The sequence below is a fragment of the Camelus ferus genome, chromosome 3, assembly GCF_009834535.1.
Source record: "Camelus ferus isolate YT-003-E chromosome 3, BCGSAC_Cfer_1.0, whole genome shotgun sequence".
Taxonomy (NCBI): Eukaryota; Metazoa; Chordata; class Mammalia; order Artiodactyla; family Camelidae; genus Camelus; species Camelus ferus.
In genome coordinates this window covers 54,544,639-54,572,578 of record NC_045698.1, presented here as the reverse complement: position 1 = coordinate 54,572,578, position 27,940 = coordinate 54,544,639, and the positions used below count along the sequence as shown (strand labels likewise).

At 35.2% G+C, this 27,940-nt stretch overlaps 1 protein-coding gene across 3 annotated transcripts in view; it reads right to left on the bottom strand.

The window, feature by feature from the left end:
• ATG10 (autophagy related 10) overlaps positions 1–27,940 on the bottom strand; it is a 213,536-nt gene that overhangs the window by 172,370 nt on the left and 13,226 nt on the right. For all 3 annotated transcript variants that reach the window (XM_032475438.1, XM_032475417.1, XM_032475427.1), the window contains exon 2: positions 26,833–26,941. In XM_032475438.1, the coding sequence (XP_032331329.1) occupies positions 26,833–26,941 (109 nt within the window). The remainder of the gene's footprint in view (positions 1–26,832; positions 26,942–27,940) is intronic.

Below are 27,940 nucleotides of genomic sequence, written 5' to 3'. Positions count from 1 at the left end.
GTGAGGGAGAGGGGAAAGGTTAAGTAAAAATTAATTATATGTGCTGCCTCAAAGACACTCAAATGGAATGTCCATTAGATGGCTGGATATAAAAGCCTAAAGTTCAGGGACATAATGGGGCTAAAAATACAATTTCAAGAGTCATCAGCGAATATAAAGTATTCACAGCCAAGGAGCTGAGTAAGATCTCCTAGAAAGAGAGTCTAACTGGAAAAGAGAAATCCAAAGATTGAGCCCGGAGGCACTCCAGAGTTGAGTGATTGGGAGATGAGAAGGAAGCAGCAGAGGAAGCCAATAAGGAACAGTTGTGAGGTAGAAAGAAACCATAAGATAAGCATCCCAGACAGCAGCATGTAAATCAATGAAGCTAGAACACTCCCTTACACTACACACTCAAAATAAATAAACTCAGAATGGATCAAAGACTTAAACTTAAGACAAGATACAATAAACCTCCTAGAAGAAAATATAGGCAAAACATTATCTCACATACATCTCAGCATTGTTCTCCTAGGGCAGTCTACCCAAGCAATAGAAATAAAAGCAAGAATAAACAAATGGGACCTAATTAAACTTACAAGCTTCTGCGCAGCAAAGGAAACCATAAGTAAAACAAAAAGACAACCTATGGAATGGGAGAAAATTTTTGCAAATAAAACCAACAAAGGCTTGATCTCCAGAATGTATAAGCAGCTCATACGACTTAATAAGAAAAAAACAAACAACCCAATCCAAAAATGGGCAGAAGACCTAAACAAGCAATTCTCCAAGGAAGAAATACAAATGATCAATAGGTACATGAAAAAATGTTCAATGTCACTAATTATCAGAGAAATGCAAATCAAAACTACAATGAGTCAGAATGGCCATCATTCAAAAATCCACAAATGCAAATACTGGAGAGGCTGTGGAGAAAGGGGAACCCTCCTGCACTACTGGTGGGAATGCAGTTTGGTACAGCCACAGTGGAAAACAGTATGGAGATTCCTCAAAAGACTAGGAATAGACTTACCATATGACCCAGGAATCCTGCTCCTGGGCATATATCCAGAAGGAACCCTACTTCAGGATGACACCTGCACCCCAATGTTCATAGCAGCACTATTCACAATAGCCAAGACATGGAAACAGCCTAAATGTCCATCAACAGATGACTGGATAAAGAAGAGGTGGTATATTTATATAATGGAATACTATTCAGCCATAAAAATCGACAACATAATGCCATTTGCAGCAAATGGCATGGATGTCCCTAGAGAATGTCATTCTAAGTGAAGTAAGCCAGAAAGAGAAAGAAAAATATCATATGAGATCGCTCATATGTGGAATCTAAAAAAACAAAAAACAAAAACAAAAACAAAAAAACATAAATACAGATCAGAAACAGATTCATAGACATAGAATACAAACTTGTGGTTGCCAAGGGGGCGGGCCCGGGCAGGGGGGAAGGGACAGATTGAGATTTCAAAATGTAGAATAGATAAACAAGATTATAATGTATAGCACAGGGAAATATATACAAAATCTTATGGTAGCTCACAGAGAAAAAAATGTGACAATGAACATATATATGTTTAAGTATAGCTGAAAAATTGTGCTCTACACTGGGATTTGACACAACATTGTAAAATGATTATAAATCAACAAAAAATGTTTAAAAAAAAATGAGATGAGCATCCCAGCTGCCAAACAAAGAATATCTCAGAAAGGGAGTGATAGTTGTGCCAATTTTGCAGTATCTGTCAAAATGTGACCATACTCTCTCATTCAGTAATTCAATTTTAAACTATCTATTCTACAGAAATGTATAAGTACACATAAAAATTGTTTTGCAGAGATATTTACTAAAATATCATTTGCTATAGCAAATTAAATGCCCATTAGTAAAGGAATGCTTAAATTATTGTACATCTGAACAAGAGAACAAAATGTAACAATTTAAAAAACCTGGCAGAGGTAAGTTATTGATATGGAATGACCTCTGAATATTAAGTTAAAAAACTACTCTAAGAACAATCATATGGAATGATTAATTCCACATATACAGAATAAAATATATATACATATATATATATGTGTATGTGTGTGTGTGTGTGTGTGTGTGTTACGCACAGAACAGGCAGGATAGTATAATAAGAGAAAGCATGAGCTCCAAATCAGACTTCCTCAGATATAAATTTGGCTTGTGACCATTGACGAATTTCTTAACTTCTCTTGACCTTCCTTTCTCCTATGAAATCCCTCAAAAGGAGGTTCTGAGGACTAAATGAGTTAATATACAAAAAAAGATCAGTGTCTGGCACATAGCAATCACTCAATGTCTTAATAGTGTACATTATAATATATAATAACTATACATGTGAGTGCATAGGAAGAGATTTTGCAGTTGACTTCCCAAACAGTCAACACTGGTTTTCTCTGAGAAGTTTGGGGCTGAGAGTTGGTAGGAAGGTGGGGAGATGGCTGAAAGGGACTTAAACATTTTACCATATATGTGTATATATTACTTGAATTTTTCATAATATACTAATGCAGATTTTTATAAAAGTATAGGTGCATTTCTTATTAAATTTTTAAACTTTTTTTTAATTTAAAGAAGGAAAAAGATTAGTAAACATTTATGGATCTCAACAGCTATTTCTTGCAATTTCTACTCAATGATCTATGGTTCAGCTGACACCAAAAATACAAATCCAAGAACTGGGATAATGTGAAGCAGGCAATACAACACTTTCTAGCCATCTTCAAGAAAGATACACAGACACGTGGTAATAAAATTAGAAAAGACAGAAAAGAAGAGCTTGAATAAAATGAAATAAAGAGGAGAGAATGAAATCAAGCACAGATTCATAGACTCTGAGTCTAACCATTCAGGCAAATCAAGAGCTGTATCTATCACACCTGAAAGGGCCAGTCACCCAGCTTCTCCTGACACATTTCAGGTGGCATAGACAGCATGTATCACCTTGTTTTAATTTAGTCCCTCATTGACCCTACTTGTCTCATCTGAAGTAATATGAACTTAAGACACTCTCTACCAAGATTCTTGGCTACATATTCTGGCCTCACCACCTCGTCTGGGTGAGCCCAGCCCTGCCCAGTGTGGACAAAGAAAGCATTCCAAACAGCAGGATGCTACAGTTGTTTCAAATCTAAGGCAAATACAACAGATTCTATCCATTTAAAGATGCCAACAGGTAGAATGGTTAAGACAGTATGAATGTACAACTGCATGACTTCTGACTTGCACTAAATTCTGCTTGTAGAAACAACAGGTATTTGCAGGAGATAGATGCTGGAGTACACGCTATGCAGACTTAACTCTTTTGTACATAACTCAAAGTCTCTCATCATCTCTTTCTTTGTCTTCAGTACAAACCCTTCACCAGCTCCTTCCCAGACTTTCCCAAGGTGGAGCTCACTACTCCATGTATGGCTCTACCTCTAATTACTATTTACTGCATTTGCATGTTTTTTTTCTCATTATAATGTCATTAGCATGCGAGGGAGCCTGGTTGCCAAGGCAACCAGGAGTGGTGAATGCACAGCACAGCCTTTAATGAAAACTTAACCCTACTTCTTTTAATTCACACTGTGTTTTTTGGTTCACTTCAATTTTGTGGTCACAAGAATGAAAATATCCTGCAGTTACCGCTTCTTATGTGGTGCTGCTCCATTGTCTTGAGAACCTTTGTGTTCTCCTGAACATACTAACAACACTGTATTTTTCATAACTAACCTTGAAAACTTCCTCTGATAGTAATAAATTCTCCTTCTAATCAACAGTGCTCACTCAACACAATCCTTTGAATATCTAAAATAGTCTATTTTTCTCCAGACTAAATATTCTCAGGTTTTTCAAATTTGACATGTTTTCTGCAGTCCTTATTCACCTAACTGCCTGCCCCTGAAGCCATCCTAAATGATTTGATAGAGAACAAACTCACTCCTTCTATAGCATCCTGTCAATCTGATAACCTTATTAAAAGGAAATAAGAGATTAATTTGACATGGCTTCTTTTTAGCCAATCTACAAAGGTATGCTTATCAAAGCTGGGTATGATAATAAAAATGATTTGTCAGGTGATCAAATAAAGATACAATTTGTTCAAAAATCTCAGTCACAATAGGTAAAAATGAGATGATACTTGGCATTAATAAAAGCAAAATCCTAAAACTAGGCTCAGAAATTCAGCTACACAAATAGAAGAGCTGTTGCTTAACAGCAAGGCACATTTTTAAGCCACAAGAGATACAGATGCCTTCAAGTTCAGGAGAAGCCAAAGTGTGAAGGGCTGTCATGAAGGCATTTCTTAGAACTCAGTTTGTAATTGTTACATTTGCAGGATAAGGAGGACAAGGTCAACAGTATTGCAGAACGGTTTAAAGAAAGTAAATCTTGTATGAAAAAGCAACTAATGACCACAAAAACCTATTATTTTCTGGTATCACTGTCTTTTACAATATAAGCAAAGATGGAATCAGTGGGACTAACCACTGAAGTAAGGCAGCCTGAGGAGTTAGAATTGAGCTCTCACTTGAGATCGAGTAGACTTGGAGAAGGAGACCAGTGAGAATGCTATTGTCCAACAAAATCAGCAGCGATGATGGAAATGTTCTTTGTGCTGTCCAAAATGGTAGTCAGTTGCCACTTAAAATGCAGTGAGTGCAACTCAGAAACCAATTCATTTCATTTAACTTTACTTAATTTAAATTTCAATTTGAATAGTCACATGTGGCTAGTGGCCACCATATTCTATGGCACAGCTACACAAATGATGGGCTACTACAGAGTAAAGTTCTGATAACATTTTAAGGTCAGACTATATTCTTCAGCTTTCCCCCAAACAAGCAAATGAGGCCTGGCAACATCTGAGTCATAGTCTAGGAGGAGGCCCTACTGTAGCATCCACTGTAGGCCACATCCCCCATAGAAGGCCCAGGCCATAAGAACAATTTGCCTTCAAACCAGGCATGAGAGTTTAGAAAGAGATGGGTGGTCAGTATTACCACAGACTTGAGAAGCAGTATGGCATAGAGTCCAGTCCACAGACTTGAAAACCAGACTGCCTGACTTCATATCCCAGCTCTATCACAAATTAAGTGTGACCTCAGCTTTTTCATCTATAAAGTGGGGATAATAATGGGTACTATTACCAACCAGTGTGAAAAATAACCTGAGTTAATACGTACAAAAGAGAAAAAAAACTGACATAATTGTTAATGAGTGTTTTTTCCAAAAAGTACATTTCTCCTTCAAGAGTTAACATATTTTGGCCAATCCCCATGAGTGAGTTAAGAGAAGGCTAGGATAAGTTATTTCTCCTTCCAAGCCTTTATTCTTCTACATAATTCAGAAGCCATCTGAACAGCTATTTGACTTAATCCAGCTTAGACTGGTTCATCATACTCCTGTCACCTACCCATTCCACTACTGCTAGCCCTTATTCCCTCCATCAGAAAGACATAAAACACAGCACATGCACAGCTGGCAAATATACTTCCTGAACCTTTACCCTCTCCCAGTCCTTGCTTTTTACTCCATTCTCTTAGTTATTGAATTTGGGACCTGTCAAAGTTAACATTCCTGCCTCAGCCTTCCAGACTGTCATATGATTCAGTCCAGTGCTTTCTACCCTTTTCACATCATGACACACATAAAAATCCATATTTGAACAGTATAATGGAGCAAACTAGAGAGGATTTGGTGGTATCTATATGAAATTTGGTGAAAAATATCTTAAATACATTTTCTTTATACTATACAATTATTATAGTAAATCCCATTCCTATTCCCAGCCCCAGGCTAACCTACTTTCTGTCCCTATAGAAAGGAGTATATCACTTTTCCCCAAATAATGGAAACTCTTTTCTCATCACTAACCAGAATTTGGATAATTCAAATCTAAATTGTACTCCAAAAGTGCTATCGTTCAGTAAATCAAATAGATCTTCCTTTACTTTCATCAACAAATGAAATGTGAAAATTTCTTATGATGGTATAAATAAATTGTGAATACAACTGAAATCACACACTTCAACCAGTGAAGTAGGTTTTCCTTAAATATACAAGATGTTGCTCTGGCTCTACTTGTCTTAATAATCATTCTTTACTATTCAAACCATGACACAGGCTAAACAATGACAAGTGAACCTTTTTTAACCCCTCATTTCCAAGGCTGAATTTCTGAATTGAATCCATAAATTTTAACAGTACATGTGAATACATTATCATAAGGTTCTAGCAATTTTCTACTAGGTTCATTAATTCAGCTAATTAAGCTATTTTTTCAAGCCAATAGCTACCTTTTAACAAATCTGCAAAGTAAGAATTGCTTACAAAAAAAATTCTCCTAGTTCACAAACTTTTTTTGGACATCTACTGCCCTTCAGTATGAAACAGTGGAACGTTGTATTCCAATCCCATTTCTTCAAACGAAGCTGAAAACAGATGTGAGTGAAGCACCTTCGGTTACATTAGATTCTCCATTTTGATACATCAGACTATGTGAAACTCATATACAGGCAAACTTCTACACGACAGAGTTTCTCTGTAAATAAAACATCGTATTATTTATATCTCAGTGTCTTCACAACTCTTAATGTGTGACCATTACACTGTCCTGTCACTGCAGTCACTCCACTAGTAAGACAAATTCAAGCATGTTTCCATAATAACTTATTTGTTTCAAAGTATGTATTTACCACCTGCAATATTTCATCTCCCATGATTTGTTTTGGCACTTCCTTATAGAGAACTGACATTCTTCCTAGCATTTCTCTTTAGGAATTCTAACTGTGCTGGAATTGGGCAGTTTCTAACATGCGTAAATTCACCAATCTGAAAAAGAAAAGTCTGTTTGACTTATAATAATCTAATGTCGTCTTTATGTCATCTGACATATCATCAATATGTTTACAAGTATTATTTGAGAGCACCACCTTCTCCATTTCTCTTGTTTTATTGGCCTAAGTTTCTAGCATGTTGGTAAAATAAGGACTTCTATCTTTGTGTGAGATGGTATGGCTTCAGCTTTTAATCATGTAACCATATAACTGGCTTATTCAGCTTAATCTAAATAAACTGAAATAGTTTATTGTTAGACACAATCTCAAAAAGATCTTTGGTTTTTGCATTGCTTTTGCAAAACTTAAAAACATTCCAGTCTTCTGCACAGGATAAGTTTTGGAGTGAGGTGCCAGTGCAGTTTGCTTGGTACCCTGTCTTCATATTATAACTTTTCTTGCCAGGAAGGCATTTAGGCTAAGGGAAAAGAGTTACTAGGCACACACATCCAAGTTTCAGATGATTCTCATTTCATTACCTAACTACTGACTTCAACTTTTTTTGATACTGTGTTTCTCTAGGCTTTCTAGCTTTAATGAAAAGTTATCCATTAAGATTGAAAAGTAAGTACAATATCTGTAAAATTTAAATCTTTTTTAAATATGAAGACCTAATAGGGCCAACTGGCTTTTACAACATAAAATATATTTACAGGAATGAGAAATCATTGCTCATTAAAATATTTTAAAAAACAAATTTCATGAAAATTCAAACACATAATCATTCACTTTTGTTTACTCCAAAAATTAAAACTTTGAAATACTCCTAAAATATATATAATGTATAAACTGGTATGGAATTAAAATATTTTGACAATTTATTTTCTGAAGCTAGAAAGCCTTTTAATTAATCAGCTTAATTCAAGGTACATTCAGAAGGTATATTCAATTATTATTTGATTTTTAGAAGTAAATTTTTTTTAATTTCTAAAAACAAACAATAATTTGTTACAAAATTCTAACAAGAATCAGACTTTGGCTAATTGTTCACACCAAAAGCAAAAACTAAATATAAGTAAAGTAACTAACAAAATCAATGTTTTATTTAGCAACACTCAGTATCAGAAAATAGTAATAAAAGTACTAAAAGCAATCATACATAACTCTAAGTCAGAAAAATTGTAAAATAGTGATGACAGCAAACTAAATTGAAATTAGAGTACAAATATTTTACATGTGTTAATAAACAAAATTTAAAAAAATGGAAGCAGCCCAAATACCCATCAAAAGATGAATGGATAAATAAAATATGTCGTATATATACACAGTGAAATATTATTCAGCCTTAAAAAGGAAGGGAATTCTAACATATTCTGTAATATGAATGAACCTTGAAGACACTACGCTAAGTAAAATAAACCAGTTGTGAAAGAACAAACATATGATTCCACTTATATGAGGGAGCAGGGTAGTCAAGTTCATAGAAACAGAAAGTAGAATAGTGGTTGCCTGAGGCTGGGGGAAAGGAGTTGTTTTGTGAGCACAGAGTTTCAGTTTATTAAGATGAAACAGTTCTGGAAAATGGTAGTGGTAATGGTTGTCTAACAATGTGAATGCACTAAATACTACTAAACTACTGCTGAACTGAACCACTTAAAAATAGGTTAAGATGGAATCTTATGTCATATATTTTTCCCATAATTTTAAAATACTTTCTTTTAAATGGTTAAAATGGCACACTTTAAGTCATATATATTTTACCACAATTTTAAGAATTAAAAAAAAACTTACTAATGTCAAGTGTATCACAAGAGTGTAGTTAGAATTGGAATGATTCAAGGTCCAATGTCAAGGGTAGGTGCTATGTGATATGGCTACTACAAAGAACTTCCAGGCCATAAATTCCACACCTAAAGCTTTTCAGTCCAAAATAATTAGTGAATTTAAGGAGTTTACAAAGGGAGCCACTCAAATAGTACTCAAATATCACTTCAACTACTATAAATTTCTGAATGGTTGTACAAAACACTATTAATGAATTCTGACCATTAGTATCTTGAGTCCACATGTAGCCTGTTCATGGTACAGTAATATGCAAGGCACAGCGATTAGGAAGCTCTGATCTAGTACTCAACTTTCAGCTTTCTCCCATATCAGCTTATCTGTCTCCCAAGCTCAGCATATTCTTAGACTATCCTCTGGGTAAATCTCATCCCAGCTCAGACAAGGCTTCAGATCAATGCTTCTTGCATTCTATGTCCAGGACATCTCCCTTCCAGCAAACCCCACGTTCATAAGCAGGACGCATAGAGTGGCTACAAAAAAGCTAATGCATCAAAAGCAGCCTAAATAAAAGCACCATTTGGAACAAGGTGAATTATATGACCTTCTAACTGTAAACCTCTATTTCTATGACTTATGAACACTTTTATGATTCGAGGTTATATAACACATAAATCTCAACTTTATATTCTGATTGCTTGTCCAGGTATCAGCAATGAATAAAATGCATACCAAAGAGGCATGCCTCATGATTATTTTTAGTGGCACTAAGATATGCTAGGTAAAACTGAGAAGTAAATGAAACTTGTCATTTGATGCTCTCTCATTTCTACCTCTCCTTTGTTGTCAAAGCTCACATAATGTCCTACAGTAGTCCAAAGGTCCTAATCCTTCAAAAGTGCTGCAAAGCACATAACTCAGCTTTCTCTGTTCTTCCCTTTCCTCCACCTAAAACCTACCCTAGTTTTTAAAAATATCAATTCATTAATGTCCCACTTCCACTTGGACACAAGATCCCAGTCAGGCTTTTCTTATAAGATTTTCTTATGAGAACGTCAACACCAGCTCTCACTTAGTGGTCACCAGAGCATATGGACCTGCCCTTCACGGGAAACAGTATCTCCACTTCAGGTTCTGCTATCCAACTCTTAGCTCATTAACCATTCAATGTTATCGAGCTGTTTTGTTAGCACACTGGAATTATAAATGACGGTCTTTCCTCTTTATTCAAATTTTACTATCTAATGTTATATAATGGGGCAAAGGGACATAAATCAACATTTGAAAATCTCATCCTAGACCAAATGCTTTGCAAACCATCTGTGGTGAAAGATCAGGATTTTTATTTCCAATCTGTCATAGACATACTTTTGTGAAAAACACTAAAAATGAATTACTAGAAAAAAATGAAATTCAAAAATCCAAAACATACAAAATACAAGCCCCAATTTGAAAAAAAAAAAAAAAAAAAAAAAAAAAAAGCTCTCTCTTTTTAGGTTCACAGCAAATTTGGGAGGAAAGTACAGAGATTTCCCATATACCCCATATCCCTACACATGTATAGCCTCCCCCATTATAAGTATCTTTTTTAAAAAAATTATATTTGACAGACATAAAATTACTCTGTCAAATTACTTGCAAGTTTCTAAGCACTCATTTTCAATTTCTTTACTTACCTCCTTGTACTGGTACCTATCTAGGACCACAGTGAGTAGCACTCTCTCATCCCAACCCAAATATCTACCTCCATCCTATCACCAGAGTCAAACAATCCTCTTTGTAAAGAAACAGGAAGACAGAGAATGCCATATGCTATGGTTAGTGAAAAAGCCATTTGGGGTGCAATACACATCTGTCATCTGTGGAATTGTAGTTCATAGAAGATGATCCATTGTCATCAGCCATTCACCAAAAAGAATATACTTTCAGGTTTATGAGAATAACACAGGCTAGGTGTCTCATATGTGCCTTTCACTTTGAAAATTCTCATTGGTTTAGGGTAGTTAAAACCCCTATTCTGGTTCTTGATTATTTACATAATAAAGATCCATTTAAATGCACACGCACTACAACCTCCTGAAGTCAGCAGGAGGTGAACATGAAAATCTGAGACCAAACTTCCCTGCATGTGCACAAAGCATGTTTCCATTGTGCAATTGCTTTACAAATAAGAAATAAACCCTGGATTTATAAGACTTGGAAGAAAAGGTTTAATGGCTTCAACTGTTTTCCATTACTGGAAAATTTACATGCTGAAAAGTAGCAAAAACCAGTGCAAAAGAATAAACAGTGGGTGCACTTCAAGGGCTTGCTTCTTTCAAGAATCAGGAGTAAAATTGGGTTTTATTAGCTGTTTCATTAAGTTTTACTTTGAAGAAAAACAAACAGTGAAGGCATATGTGCAACATCTGATGAAAAAGGGATTTTATTCTAAACAGTCTCTGTACAAAACTCATTAATGTAACATTAAATGTGAAGACTTGTCTAGCAATTTAAGGATAATTTTACTCATTTTAGTTTATTTATAATTTGTGACACAGTTTATTTAACATATTCTAATCTTTAAATCACCATGTGTACTAAACTAATATATTAAATCTGTCTTTTCAATGACATTTTGCAACAAACATCTACAGCAACTGTTAGAGGTAATTAGTACATGAAGTTTGTAACAAATTTAACACCTAAAGATAATACAGCTGAATACTGATAACTTGGAAAATTCATGAAAACACATCATTTCTTCTTAATCAAACTCCTAATTGTAAAGATTATTCTTAAACTACAAATACACGTTTTTAGAAAAATCTAAATATAGGTATTACTATAATCCAATATCAGAAATCTAAGCATCTCATATAATACTAAAATTATTAAATAAAAGTAAATATTTTTTCCTCGCAGCAAATTTAGGCATGCTGGATATTCATCATATTCCCACTCGAAGAGTTTACTCAATTGCTGTTTTTCCATTTCAAGCCTAGATGTTGATAAGAAGCAACTAAATTTTGTTAGTAGGAAAAAGAAAAAAACATATATTACAGTTCTGTTGTGTTGGTTACAAAATAGTGTAGGCTTCTGGTATGTAGCAGATTAAACTTCAGCTTCTAAATGGATGAATTCAATATTAAACTACCAACTGGGGATTAAGACTGTAGTCTTGAAGGAAACTTTGGCTCCAATCTTGACCCTACCTCTTCTTTTTTTTGTTGTTGTTGTTGTTGTTGTTGTTGTTGTTGTTGCAGGGGGAGACAATTAGGTTTATTTTTAGAGGAGGTATTGGGGATTGAATCCAGGGCCTTCTGCATGCTAGGCATATATTCTACCACTTGAGCTGTATCTTCTCCTCAACCCCGCCTCTTACATAAAGACCATGCAACCTTGGACAAGTCACTTAACTTCTCTAAGCCTACCTGCCTCATCTGAAGTAGACATAATAACAGCAAACTCATAGGGATATTGTGGGGATTAAATTAAATGCAGTATTACATGTACATAACAGCACAGTTGGTGCTTTAAAAACGGACTTTCTTCTTTAGAAAACAATTATTACTCATTTTTCTCAAACTAATTTAACTTAGCACATAGTTTAAAAAGTCAAACAACACTAAAATGAATACATATATAACAAATATCAGCAGCCCTTTTCTTATCACTCTCCATACTCTGGTCAGCCTATCCAGAGGCAATCTCTTGTAACTTTCCTTGTTACATCTTCTGCCATTCATCTCCAAATTCCATACATTTTCTGTATACAGCTTTCCCCTGAGACATCAAATTTAGATATTATCTATTAATTTATTATGTAGATAATATATTTTCAAATTCAGTGTGACCCCCAAATTAAAATACCAAGATCATTAAAAAACGAACTGGTAAACTCATACATTGGAAAGAATATATAGAAGAAATAGTCTCTCTTAGGAGCCTATGGAGTGTCAGTCCAAATCAGTTGTAACCTATCATTAAGGGGTCAATGCCTCAGAGCACAAATAGAAAATGGATTTATTTTTTCCAATAACTGCTCTTGGCTCTCCTGTGTGGAATCTTCTTTCCCATCTGTTAAGTGTGGCACATTGTTTGCATTAGTGAACCCAACTTTTACACCTCCCTATATCTTTGTCCTTTGGTAGTGCCTTTCCACAATGACTCTGAGTTTGGCCCCCCAAGGAAAGCTCAAGTAGAGGTCTGAAAGAGTGCTTGAGAGTTTCTACTTTCTTCCTTTGGATCCTAACCACTGCCATGAGAACGGGCTCAAGCTAGCTTGATGGAACCAGGCTGAATCATTCCTCTTAGATGAGGCTCTCTTAGACTAGCCAGCTCCCAGCCAACATTCAGCTGGATTGTAGAAAGATAAATAAGCCCTGTGGACATCAACTGAGCCTGCCACAGATCAGAATGGCCCAGCCAATTTGTAGGCTTCTGAGAAATAATAAATGATTGCTGTTTTAAACCATTAAGTTTTATAATGATTTATTATGTGGTAATACCTAACTGATTTATTAGGAATCCTTAAATAACAACTTGGTCCCAATCTGTAATTTTTTAGATACTTTCAATTATTAGAACTCTAACCTTCAGATAATTAAGATTCAATCTTATATTATTTTTGTTGTTCTGATGATTTCTGACTCAAAATCAATTTGAAGTTCTTTTTCCCCCGTAGTTCAACCCACACTCTCTGTAGCTTAGAATAGGAGAAATGAAGGATTGTCTTGCTCAAAGAAATCTCCTGCCCCTCACTTCTTCTTCCAGGGCCCATGGTTTGAGAACTGGAAGTAGGAAGGAGGGTCATCCCCTTGCTTAACTAGGTGCACAGCCCTCTCCTGGTTGTTTGCTGTTGCCTCTCTGCCTGGTACTGAGTGACAATGTTCCCACATATGGCAGGTATCAGCTGCTAGCTCCCTCATGAGTGATTAAATGGGCTCTTCAGAAGATCCTGTAGGGAGACACCTCCCAGGACATTTAGTAAATCTAGGCAGTCACCATCCACCCTCTACCACTGCTGAGGTCCCTTTACCTCCTAGTTTGAGAAAGACAATTGAAAAATAGGTCAAGCCTGTCTACTCTCTGAAGTGACCATATGAAACAGATCAAACAGCAACCTCTTTCCCCTACTACTACTCTCAACTCCCTGTGGCCCGGCTGCAGCGGAAAATGGCAGATCAGCAAGTCTATGACTAAGAAAATGCTCAATTAGGCAATGAAGGGACCATTCTCCCAACTTGAAAGTACCCCCACACTCTTTATAAATGATTCTTTGGAGAGGAAGAGAGGCTTTTGGAGGGAATCTTTTCTCATTACAAACTCTGCACGTCTGCTCTGCTGAATCCTATTCTCATACCGGGGTAGTGTGGGGGATCCCAGTTCTCCAAAAATGGTTCTTCAGAGCAGTCTCTGAAGGCAGGTTTCTGGCCCTAGTGGCTAGTAGATTATTCATAGCAATCCAAATATAGAAAATGAGTTACTCAAAGTCTTTTGTCTTCAGCTTGGGGCCTTAGCTGCAATTCTGGAACAAGATAAAAAGGTCCCACTCAACACACTGTTACATGGTTATTTTAAAGTCTAAAGTATGCATTAAATTCTACTATACTGCATATCATTATGGAAAAATTCCATTTTTACAGAAATGCCAGTTTTATTAAAAAGACTGCCCTGAAGAGGTTATTTGAATGATACTTATTAACTTTTTATGTAGATTTTATGGTGTTTTCATGGATCCTAATTCATCAATTAAGGGGTAAAAGAAGAACATTGGAATTTTTTAAATTTCTCATATTTTTTCAAATAAAACATTTGTCTAATAAAATTCTTCAGATAAATTATGGATTTTTCTTTTTTCTAGAAAATCATATATTCAATCATTCATTTAACAAATATTCGTTTGTGTACCTAGTTTACACTCAGTGATATTCTAGTTGCTTTGGGCATGTCAACAAACAAAACAAAGATTTCTGCCCTCATAGATTGAGTGGGGAGAGACACTAAACAATAAATATAATAAATAAGTAATTATAAAGCATGTTAGAAGGTGAATAGTATGAGAAAAAGAAAATGTAGAGGAAGATAAGGGAAATCAGGAGTGAGATTGCAGGTAGAGGGACCAAGTGGTTAGACATGTTGAATAGGGTGGTCAGGGAGGCCCCAGTAAGAAGGTGACATGTTAATAAACACATGGGATGGGAGGACAGAGGATGAGAGGATGGGGGTTGGAGGAAGTTGTTAGACATATCTGGAAGAAGAGTGATCTAGACAGAGGGGCCAGCCAATTCAGAGGGAGTGTTGGTGTATTTGAGGAACAGCAAGGAAGTCAGTGTGCCTAGACTGTTGCGAATGAAAGGAAGGAAAATAGGAGGTGATGTCAGAGGAAAAAGAGGGGTGGGAAAGGAGCAAATTATAGTTTACAAGCCATTGTAAATGCTTTGGCTTTTACTTTGAATTGAGAAGTGATACAATGTGACTCCATTTTAAAAGGGTTACACTATAGGATGGCAAGGATGGAAGCAAGCAGATGGTTATGAAGGTAATCATAGTAAGAGCAGATGGTTTACACCAGGGTGGTAGCAGAGGACATGATGAGAAATGGTCTGATTCTAGGTACTAAGAAGGTGGAGGCAATAGGATGTCCTAAGGGAATGGATGTGGGGTGTGAGAGAAATAGAGAAGTCAAGGATAACTCCAGTACCTTAAACAACTGAAAAGATGGAGCTGCCATCAGTTGAGAGGAGAAGGTTAGTTTAGGTGACAGTGGGTGAGCAAATCTAGGAGTAGGAGGTTTGGAACTTAGTTTTGGACACGTTGAGACTAAGTGGAGATACCAAAGTAGAAATGTCAAGTAAGAAGTTGGCCTTATGAATCTGGAGTACAAGAGAGAAGTCCGGACAGGAGGTACACATTTAGGAGAAACCGTCATTTGATGTAATTTAAATGATGACCTCCAGGGTTATAAGATTAGCTAGAGAAGAGAATAACACATAGGATGGCCTGGGAACTAATATTATGAGGTTGTGGAAGAAAGGAGACTAAAAAGGAGTGAAGAGTAATGTAGGTGGTAAACCAAGAGAGTAAGGGCACCAAATTAAGAAAGCATATCAAGGAGAAAAGAATGATCAATCCTGTCAAATATTACTAAAAGATCAAATAATTTACCAATGAGTTTAGCAGCAATAAGCTTAGAGGTCACTGATGACATTACATAATAATATTGGACCCAGTGATTCATTCTACTAAAAAGGAATTTTACTATTTAATGAAAATTCTTCTAAAACAAATAGGGTTTTAAATTCTAGTCAATGACCCACTTATTTCAAATAATATATTATACAATGGAACACAATGAAATGTATTTACACAAATAAAAAACCTGGCAGAACTCCAGTTTATATGATTTAAATTCAATTAAAGAAAGCCTTTAGAGTGCTTACTATGTATACTAAGCACCAAGGATCTAGAAACAAGCATATAGAAACAAAATTCCTGCAGTCAAGGAGCTTTCAGATGACTATGGGCATTGAAGCAAGTATACAGATAATCACCATACAAAATTGTGCATCAATTGTGTGGAAATACAGAGAAGGGGCTAAGCCAAACTTATGGGTCAGGGTTGCCTTAACTGAAGGAGATAATACTTAAATTTAATCTCAAAAAAACATGTAGTGATTATGGGCAAAAGACTCAACCAAACAAATCACAAAGGAAGGTACAAAAAAACTAATAAATGTATGAAAAAGTGCTCAAATGTAATAGTTTTTAGGAATGCAAATTAAAACCACCCTGTGGCCTCAGGAGGCAGGACTTCAAATCTTCTCCAAAAAACAACTTTGAAACTGTTCAGAATTGTTAAAAACAACCATTTCAGGAATCTGGCAATCAATCAAAGTCAAATAACATAGTAAGAAGCACTTATTCATGAAACACTGTCGAAATTAAGGTAAGAACAGTGGGACTCTGTGGCACTCCTGCCTGGGGCTACTGCCATCCCTCCCCTGTGGTCAGGTGGTCAGGGTGAGGGTTCCCCTGGACCACAGGCTTGGACAGCTTCAACACCAGAGAGGCCCAACTAACTTGGCGCCAAAGATGAAAATATGCAGTCCAGCAGCATCGCCAGCAAAAGTAGCAATCTCAGGAGCAAGTCTGAGGTAGCCATCCCAGCTGGGACAAGCAACCTCCTGACAACAAAACCGTAAAGGTAATAAGTAGATTCTGGAAATGAGAGATCACAGAGCAGCTTGAAGTCTACAAACAACCCTGGCTGCCTCCCACCCACGTGCCTCGAGAAAACCATACTGTTCTCACATCCTGGGCTGATGGTGGAGCTGCTCACACGAACAGAGGACATGGGAGAAACTAGAAGGCAAGGCAGACTAGAAACCTGCCTGAACTTTGAATGTGCTCCCGAACCCACATACAGATCCTCAAGAAGGGGGGAAGTATTACTATATCCAACATGCTCAGGTGTTCCAGCATAACCTCTGACCACAAAGTTATGCATAAATAAATGTTGAGCAAATGAAGCCAGACTAAAAAGAGTACATCTTTTATAGGCATGAACTGTATATGCTTAGCTAAGGAGACTGATTGTATCCTGAAATAATGGAGAATTACTAAAGGATTTTAACCAGGGAGTAATGGATTGGAATTGTGTTTTATAAGATCACTTTGGCAGTGTAGAAGGCAGGTTGGCAGAGAGCAAGATCAGAGACAGAGAGCAGAAACAACAGCCTGGGCCAAGTCAGTGGCAATGGGAAAGGAGGGCAGAGGAGGCAGAGAAAGCCAATTAGACAGATTTTTAAAGGTGGAATAAACTGATATAATGATCCATCAGGTCTACATATTGAGAATACAGAGGAATGTAAAAGCCTTCAGGTTCATGGCCTGAGCCAGAAGGATGGTAGGACCATCTACTACAACAAAGAATTCAACTGACTGAAAGATGATGAGCTCAATTTTGATCATATTGAGCTCAAGGTTACAGAACTCTAATCTGTGAGATCACTTACGTGATCAAACTTTGTATAAAGGCTATTATTTAGAAAAAGATAAGAAATATATGGAAATACAAGACTCTAGTGGTCCAAAGACCTGGGTTCTTGCTCCAGTTGTAGCTCAAACTTGGGGCAAGTCAATTGTTGTCTTGGTGCCTAAGTTTATTCATTTATTTAAGCTATCTTGATACAAAATGAAGAAAATAAGACTGCCCTATGTACTTACAAAGTGTCATGAGCTAAAAAGAATTCTGTAAAGCAAGAATACATGCAATTGCTGCTATAGTGACCAATTTGTTCTGGGAATTGTCACTAATACAATATGACCAAAATGAAGCCATAAATATTGGAAAAGAAACCATATTTTCGCTATGTCAGATGACATGGAAAGCACCAAGAATTATTTTTAAAAGCACAAGAAGCAGTAAGATAGTTCATTTAGGTAACCAGTTACAAATATACCCAGCAGAATCAATCTTTAAAGTGAACACCTATTGTAATCCTAAAAGGGAAGACAATGTTGTAGATATGAAATGTCACTCCAATATTATAAATTTAAAAGAACCACCATTGAAATCCCAAATGGGAAATACAGCAACACTTATTTAAGTGTACCTAAAAATGAAAGCCTACATATGAAGGAAATTCACCAAAACAACATAGCTGTATTTTTGATGACTTTTTTCTATTTCTACAAACATTCAAGATCATGGTAATGTTGTCTATAATTGGAGGCCTTATCCAAGGCTTTGGAAATAAGCATTTTTCAAGTTCAAGCATAAAATTAACTCATAATAGATCAGAGCAGATAGGCAAATCACCCTTAAGAGAAAGAATAGCTCTCCAGTCTGCAAGATTTCACTATAATCTGACAGCAACCAAAAGAGACTGGTCAGTTATTCAAAATGAAAAAAAAAAAGATCAGTGGAGGAAATATTGGCATTGCCCATTACGCTATTCGAGAAAGAGATTCTTACTCTACAAACTTTAAACAACTTGGCCTCAAAGATAAGACTACCCCTACTGCAGAGCAAGATGTATGATGCCACTCTTATATTATGCTATGAAATATTTCATTCATACGATTGCACATGAGAATTTATACTCATTCTATGTTCACATGAGTGTTATTTGTCTACCTACAAAAACAAAAATGAATATCATGATGACAGGAGCATTCCAGTTCATTTAACAATTTTATTCATTATAAATTGATAAATTAGATTTTGATATATTTATTTCAGGACATCACTGTTGAAGAATATATATACATATTCTTTGACACTGCATGATGTGGATCCCTCTTTGAGAGACAGCTCCATTCCATTCTATCTGAATCTGAGGGTCAAATTCTGTGCTTCATAAACTTAACAGTGTTAACTCCCTACAAAGTTTTTTGAAATACAGCCTGCCAGCCTGCCTGATGAACCCAAACATCACCCCATTAGGCAAAAATGTGCTTTTAGTTGGTAAAAGTGCACAACTACTATCATTATTTAAACTCAATTGATAAATTTGTAAAGTATTACAGCTTTCCTTTCTCTGATACTCTTGATAATCTTTAAAAATGATATTCAAAAATATTTAATTCACAAGCGATACAACCTGTTCTTGAAATGATTGCTTAAGATTTGCATATGCTTAAATGACAGATCGTATCATAACACACAAAAAAATTATGAATGAAAAATCTAGGTAACTGACTATGATTCAATGTTTATTACAAAAACACAGCATGCTGCTCCAAATGCATTTTTCTCCTAATCTCCAAAGATAAACTAAAAAAAACTCTAGTCTAATTAAGAGACCATGTGAATGCAATATATATAATTTTTATCTAGTGACGTTTGGGGCCAGAAATGATATTTCATTAACTCACAATAGATGAATGAAACAAATACAATATTACACTAAAACTAATAGCAGTAAGAGGCTCACAACCATCCTAAAAAGGATTAATACAAGGATATATTAAAAAAAAATTTTAGTAAGTTGGAGGAAGAAGAATAAAAATTAGGCAAAAATTAAGTATTTCAAACCAACAAATATATTTGTTACTCACATAAAGCAATATTATACTTAAGAAACCTATGGGAAATATCTATCCTTTCAGTAAACCTTAAAACTGTCAGTAAATTTTAGCAAAGAATATATCTAAACATATTGTTCATATAGAGATTAAAAAATTTAAGTGGATATTTAATATTTCACCTTTCAAATAAAAATTCTTACTTCCAAATATTAAATGTACAAATTTCACAAAAATGAATGGATAGGCAAAGTAAAGTAACTGTATGTAAGATATTAATTCCATTATTTATTCTCTAATTTGACTATGTTTCTGATAGAAATATCCAATTGGGTTTATATCAGCAAATTATCAGACATACTTGAAAAGCATTTTTAATCTTCTTTAATAATGTTGTACTTTAGAAATCAAAGAAGTGAAATCTCTTAACAGAATGAGGCTATGTAGTTCAAGATGTCATCATCTAACAGAAATTCACCCCCAATTCTCTGTTTAGTTCCCTACTTCAAAAAATCCTGACTCAAAATTTGTAGAAATAATGGGTGAAGTTGTAAGACATCATAGTAAGTGAAATAAGGCAGTCACAAAAGGATAAATACTGTATGATTTCACTCATATGAGGTCCTTAGAGTGGTCAAATTCATACAGACAGAAAGTAAAGTGGTTGCCAGGGGCTGGGGAGGGGAGAAAGAGAAGTTAGCGTTTAATGGCTATAGAGCTTCAATTTTGCAAGATGAAAAGAGTTCTTTCGCTGAACAATAATGTGAATCTACTTAAGTCTACTGAACTACACACTTAAAATTGGTTAAGATGGTAAATTTTGTTATGATATGTATTTTATTATAATTTTTAAAATAAATAAAAATATGTAGAAATACTACTTGATGTTTCTAGAGTCTTCCTGAGTTCATTCATTAATTTTAATATAAATGATAAATAAATATATGGTGCACTTGAAGAACTCATAATTTTAAGACATAAGGGGAAAAAAAGAAAGCCAACTTAATTAAATTAAGCTATATTATGTTACTTCATATATGCCATATATGCTTTAAAACAGTATATTCCTGGCTGTGAGTTGTTAATTGCGGGAGCAAGGTAATAGGTACATGGGAATTCATTATACTATTCTATTTATTCTTGTATGCTTAAAATTTTTCATAATAAGACATAATCATAATAAAGATAGCTGTGCAAAAAAACAAGGTGTGAAATTCAGCAGGGCAGTAGGATTCATGGGAACTGTAGGGTGGGTTTTCTAACAAGGCAGTATTAAAAGATAGAATGAAGAAAATATGGAAATATTTTAAATCTATCTTAAAAATATGAATTTGATGTAATTAGGATAATGGAGAAGGGTTTTAAGAAAATCAATGTGAATTAATCAGAGAGAAAGACTACTGAAAGGAAGGAATTAAAAAGGAATTTAAAAATCAGGAATCAAAAAAAATTTTAATTGTTTTAATTTCTAAGAATAAAATAAAATTTAATAATTTTACTCTATATAAATTAGGAAATAAGCCCTTTCAATAAGCAGTTCCTAAGCTTATGTAAAGTAATCAAAATATTTCTAGTATGTTGCTATGAAATTTCAAAATACAATCAAGTAGGTTTAACTGAAGAGACAGGGATTAATGGGGGCTGGGAAAGGGAGGAGAGGTCTTTTAATTCTTCTTTAAGAATAACATATAAAATAATCTAGTACTAAATGTATAAAATCTAATCTCAAGATTAGTAGAATATTTTGTTTTCAGTATCTGAATGTTTTCTCTTCCTGTTTCTGCTATACTAAAGTAAGAGCAGAAAGTTGAAAACCTATGGGAAATTATTTTATCAGTAACCTGTGAAAGGTGAAATCACAGAACTAATGGACACATATCTAATGACAAAAACACAAAAACAAAAGAAAAAATTTTAGAAGGCAAATTGAGGCATGAGGATTAGAATCAACTTTTTCCAGACTCCTGTTAATGTTGATATTTTGATTTCTTCCCATGAATTACAAATGTTCTTAATGGCATCTAGAATTATGAATCCTTTTCAGAAGGCTTTCAATTGACTTTGCCAATATCCAGTCAGAGGAATCACTATCTTTGGCAGCTTTAGCCTTCTGAAATGTATTTCTTAAAGAATAAGACTTGAAAGTTGAAATTACTCTTTGATCCATGGGCTGCAGGATGGATATTGTGTTAGTAAGCATGAAAACAATATTAATATCATTGTACATCTCCATCCTGGGTGACCATCCAGGGTGACCAAAATATTAATGAGCAGTAATATTTTGACAGGAATTTTTTCCCCTAAAAAGTAGGTTTCAACAATGGGCTTAATATAGTCAGTAAACCATGTTAAAAATAGATGTGCTTTGTTGCTCCATTTATAGAACACAGGCAGAGTAGATTCAGCATCATTCTAAAGGACCCTAAGATTTTCAGAATGATAAGTGAGCATTGGCTTCAACTTAAAGTCAGCAGCTACATTAGCCCCTCACAAGAGAGTTAGCCTGTCCTTTGAAGTTTTGAAGTCAGGAGTTGACTTCTCCTCTTCAGCTATGGAAGTCCTAGATGGCATCTTCTTCCAAAAGAAGGCTGTTTTATCTACACTGAAAACTTGTTGTGTAGTATAGCCGCCTTCATTAATGATTTCAGCTAGATCTTCTGGACAACTTGCTGCAGCTTCTACATCAGCACTTGCTGCTTCACCTTGCACTTTATGTTATGGAGACAGCAGCTTTCCTTCAATCTCATGAACCAACCTCTGCCAACTTCAAACTTTTCTTCTGCAACTTCCTCACCTTTGTCAGCCTTCAGTGAATTGAAGAGTTAGGGCCTTGCTTTGGATTAGGGAAGTTCTGACTGGTTTGATTTTTCATCCAGACCTCTAAACCTTTCTCCTTATCTATGATAAAGATGTTTCACTTTCTTATTGTTCATGTACTCACTAGAGTAGCACACTTAATTTCCTTCAAGAACTTTTCCTTTGCATCCACAATCTGACTGTTTGGCACAAGAGACCTAGCTTTTGACCTCTCTCAGTTTTTGACATGCCTTTGTCACTAAGCTTAATCATTTCCAGCTTCTGATTTAATGTGAGGAACATGTAACTCTTCCTTTCACTTGAACACTTAGAGGCCACTGTAGGGTTATTAATTGGCCTAACTTCAATACTGTTGTGTCTCAGGAAATAGAGAGGCCTAAGGAGAGGGACAAAGATGTGAGAACAGCCAGTTGGTGGAGCTGTCAGAACACATACATTTATTAAGTTAGCTGTCTTAATGGGAGAGGTCCGTGGTACCCCAAAACAATTACAATACTAATGTCAAAGATCACTGATCACAGACCACCATAACAAATATAACAATAATGAAAAAGTTTAAAATACTGCTAGAATTACCAAAATGAGACACAGAGACACAAAGTGAGCAAATGCTGTTGGAAAAATGGCACTGATAGATTTGTTCAATACAAGGTTAACACAAACCTTCAATCTGTTAAAAACGCAATATCTAAAAAGTTCAGTAAAACAAGGTAATCCTATAATGTGTTTCAAACAACTGCATTCATTGTTATTTACCATCTTCTGCTCCCCTTTCTTACTGTAGACAATTCAGAATAATACACTACAGACCAGTATGGTATATTTAGTGCTACTAGATTTTCATAGAGTTTTCTGAAAATCTAACTACAATTTCACTTATAGCATTATTTCTGTAACAAAAAGACAGTGAAAATTTCAGACAACTAACTAAAAATTATATGTATCCACGTGCAAGAAACTGTGCTAAACTTTTTTAATGCAAACCTCATTTAACCTATACAACAACCATGTTAGGTGGGTATTATTGTTATTCCTATTTTATAGATACAGAAAATAAAATTTAGAGACATTAAGTCATTTGTCAAAATCCAGCTAGCAAATGGTAGAGCGAGGATTTGTACTCAGGTCTATCTAACTTTGAAGTCCATGCTCTTAACCATTATCTTTAATATCAGATCATCGTGTTAAACAATGGCTCTCAACAAGAATGTACCACCTTTCTGAGGGGCTTGATGATAGTGGGGTAGGAGAACAAGAACTGTCCTGCCCAGATGCCAACTGTATCAAGCCCTGTTGAAAAATATTGATTTAGAAATATTCTCCCTGATATGCATACTTTCAGATAAAAAATTAGGATTATTTTAACTACTTTAAGAAGCTTCTTTCTTTAAAAAATTTTAAATTATTTACATGTTTCATTAATTCACACTGCTTACCTCATCAACTTCACAGAAAAAAATGGTATTTTGCCTTACTTAAAAAGCTGAATTATACCAATCCTCTAAATACTGTCACAATTCTCTAAGAATTAAAAAATAAAATGGGTGGTGTCTAAGTGATTAAAGACTAGGCTGAAGCTATGAGTGACAATATATGTACTCTTTAAAAAGTCTCTATATATAAGGCTACATGAGGTCCTTTTTAAAAATAAGGCACAGGAAAAGGCAGAGGGAGACATTACAAAGTTATACAAGGAACTTTTGGGGATGATGGACATGTTCACTCTCATGATTGCAGTGAAGGTTCAAGGTCCATAAATAATGTCAAAACTTACTCAATTATACATTTTAAATATGTACAGTTTATTATTTGTCAATTATCTATCAATAAAACTATTCTTACTATAAAAATAAATTTCTAGAGCCTAAAAAGTAAAACAACAGTCTAAGTATTGTCTCCAAACAGTCCCACAAAAAGACTGAGATGTAATACAGATGGAAGGTTTAAAGGAAACAACCCAGTGACTGATTCACAATTTCCTTCGTAAATATGGTACAAGACTACAGAAATTAAGTAGCAAGAATACTAACATTTCAAAATACAGAAGAGAGGGATTTCCTTGCCTGGAGCCCCTTTTCCTAATTCAGATCAACAGCATGCACCGAGGCAGGACTGGGTGAGAAACCACAGTCACACCATGTAGACAACCAATCCCAGAAGTCATCCACTGGCCACACAAAACCCACATATTATGCATCACTGGCATGTTGGGTTTGGTCCTCACTATGTTTGAAAAACATCTTTTTAAATTAGTTGCCAACATTTAAAAATTCAGAGATTTCTCCCCTCAAATCTTTTTTACTTTTCTTGTAAGATCTGTAACCCTGGGCCCATGTTTCCAACCTGGTCTCAGGCCAAGCACTCTGGTCAGCCACAGGCCCCAAGACTCAGTGTCCATATCATTTTGCTCCTGGCAGTTTGACTCATTTACACTGCCATACCAGGTCTACACAGAGTTTTGAGTTTGTAGTACTTGCCCTGAGGCTATAGAGATTTCTCTGAAGAATGTTTTGTTTTATGTTGATACTATCTACAGGCTCACCCTTACATTAAAGAGAAAAGTCCTTAATTAGAGGTGCAATTCTCACTCCAAAGGGTAGGGAACTTTACTAACTCAGCAGGAAGTGGCAGCAAACAAGAAACTAGACTTAAGCCATACCCATCCCAGAAGTAGAAGCCGGGCCAAGAATAAAAACAAATCCTGGAAACTGGTTCTTAGGGCACTAGTTTCAACAAATTCACTGAAGAAATTTCTGCCAGATATAATTTCCCTCCTGGAAATCTTCCCCAGGGCCCTCCAACACACACACACACACACACACACACACACACACAAACGCACAAGCACACACTTCCCACTCCATCCCTAATCTTCCCCACCCCCATTCTACTAGGTCACTGAAATATTAACAGGAATCTCTATTATCCTGCCTCCAGCTTAAGATAAAAGAAAAATTCTTTTTTTTTCCCTTTAACCTGGGGAAAAGGGAAAGTTCCCATGGAATAATCACACAAATTATTACAGGACAAAAGGAGTCAGAAACCTATACATATCCAATGAATAAACAAGCAGCATTTTAATCATTATATATTAGAAGCATTGACATTAAAGCCAGAAAGAACAAAGAGAGCTGTTATTACTATTAAGATTTTCCTACTCAATCCGTTAAATAATACAGAGAAATATTACCAAGAAACCAACAAAAACCTCCTCATTTGCAGATAATCTCACTCTACCTAGGAGACACAAGAGAAATCACTGAAAAACTATGAAAACTAAAAGGAGAATCCAGTAAGATGATTGAATGGTCACTAAATTAAGTCAAAAATTAGCAGTTCTTTTATATGTCAATAATAATCATAGAAGAAATAAAATGAATAAAAATTCAAACATAATAGCAAACAAACATAAAATACTCAGGAACAAAATTAATAAAAGGCACTAGTAAGGCCATGTTATCCTGGAGCAAAAGACACTTCAAGGGTTTATGACTCTCTCATCACTAACTTAGAATGGAGAAGAATCCACCACTAGAAATTGACTCTACACCTTTGAACCGTCATATGAGTCCCCTTGTCAAAGCTTAGCTGGCAGGTGACTCAAGAGGAAATCATGGCTTCTCTCCCCAGTGACAATCTAGACCTGATCAAGACCTGCATTTCCCTGGCCTCTAGTTCCCTGGCCTCTAGTTCCCTGGCCAGTCATAGGAATCAGCTCAAAACTATTCACATTTCTCAGACCTCATATAGGAAACAGAGCTAATCAGCATAGATTCAGGACTCACCATTATTTCAGGAATCAGATAAGATGCTAAGCACAGAAAACTTACTTATTCTCTAAGAAAGGGACTTCAAGTGACTCTTAAAGAGCTTTTGGCAGAGAACCTCACTAAATGTATGTGTGGAAATAAATGAGTAGAAAGACCTTTTACATTATTATTACTGAATAATAATTTAATTATTGAATATAACCAAAAGAAAGAATGTTTTGGAATGTGTTTATATTATTAAGAAGTCCCCAATTAATACAGTCCTCAATATTTCAGAATTTGTGATTGATTGACTATGGTTTGGTTTCAGGATTATCTTTCCACTATCTGAACAATAGTAGTTTCCTAAGAAGATTAATAGTGTAAACAAATGGCTCGAAGCACCATAGAAGCATCTGTTTACATTCAAATAATTAATATGCTAAGCACTCTTATCTATTAAATTAAAGCAGGTCACCTAAGGACTTTTCTAGATAATACTTCATTAGCCTAATTATAATGGGTATATATAAGTTGAAGTAATAAAATGGACATCTGTTTTAAAACATTCTTCAATTTAAGCTTTTTACTAAATCAAACTAGCTTTCATATATTACTTTCAATTACTGAGGTTTTACATGGGAAAAAAAAAGCCCTCCATTAAAGTAGGAAATAAAATTCTTACCTTTGAAGTTCTCCATTCCCAACCATCTCCTATCTGCTGTGAATGTTTAATGAATTCTGCACAATCATGCTGGAATGTTTTTTCTCCAAAGAATTCATCTTCTTCCATACTAAATGATAAATGAAATATAAAAACTAAGTATTAGCATCAGCTGTGGAATGAATACTGAAAGGCATTCTGCTAATTCACTTATTTCTTTAAACAAACCAAAATTTGGGATGTAGACTGGAAAATAACCTCAGAGCCATTCCCCAAAAAAGTGTTTTGTTTCTATCTTTCTCACCCTATCCCCATTTTTTAATCAGGAAGAAAATGTATCAACTCCAAACTTAGATTTGTAACAAATACATACCTATGGTTCAAAAAGTTTAGTTTGTCCATAAATTCAGTTTCAATAATTATTAATTAGTATTATACTACTTCTCCTAAGCTAATACTTCCAAACAACCTCCTCAGAACTTCCTTCTCTATCTCCTACCTTAGCTCTCACATAGATAGCATGACAGTGACTAGTAGAATTGGGCTGTTCTTCACATTTTATTAGAATTCAACTCACTAACAAATGATGTTCTAAAGCCTGAAAGTATTTGTTTTGCAAGGTGTAAGGTTATGATCACCTAATTAAGTACCTAATTTATTGAGTTTACAAATGTGACAAATCAAAGATTACTCATATACCTGTTATATAAATCTGTCCAAAACATAAAACATTGTTTATAAAAAGAGAATTTTAGAGCAGCTGGAAGGAAACTCATAGATTATGTATTGATGAGAAAAGTTGGTCCAAGTGAATTCCCACATTCTCCTCATTAGTGATAAGCATCATCAGAACACTTAGCACTTGTTAACTGTTTTACTATGTCAAGTACTTAATGCTACACACTTCCCCTTCCCATTTAATCCTCACAAAACTCAAAGGTTGTTGTTTTTCTCATTCCTCAAATGAAAAAGAGAAAATAATCTGCTGAAGAATGAAAGTGAGGAAAATTCAAACCCCAGTTTGGCTCCAGGACCAATGATCTGTCCATGCAAGCTGATTCTCAGTCCAGTGTTCCTTCTGATTATTCAAATTTAGTATGACCTATATAAGAATTTGTTCATTCATCCA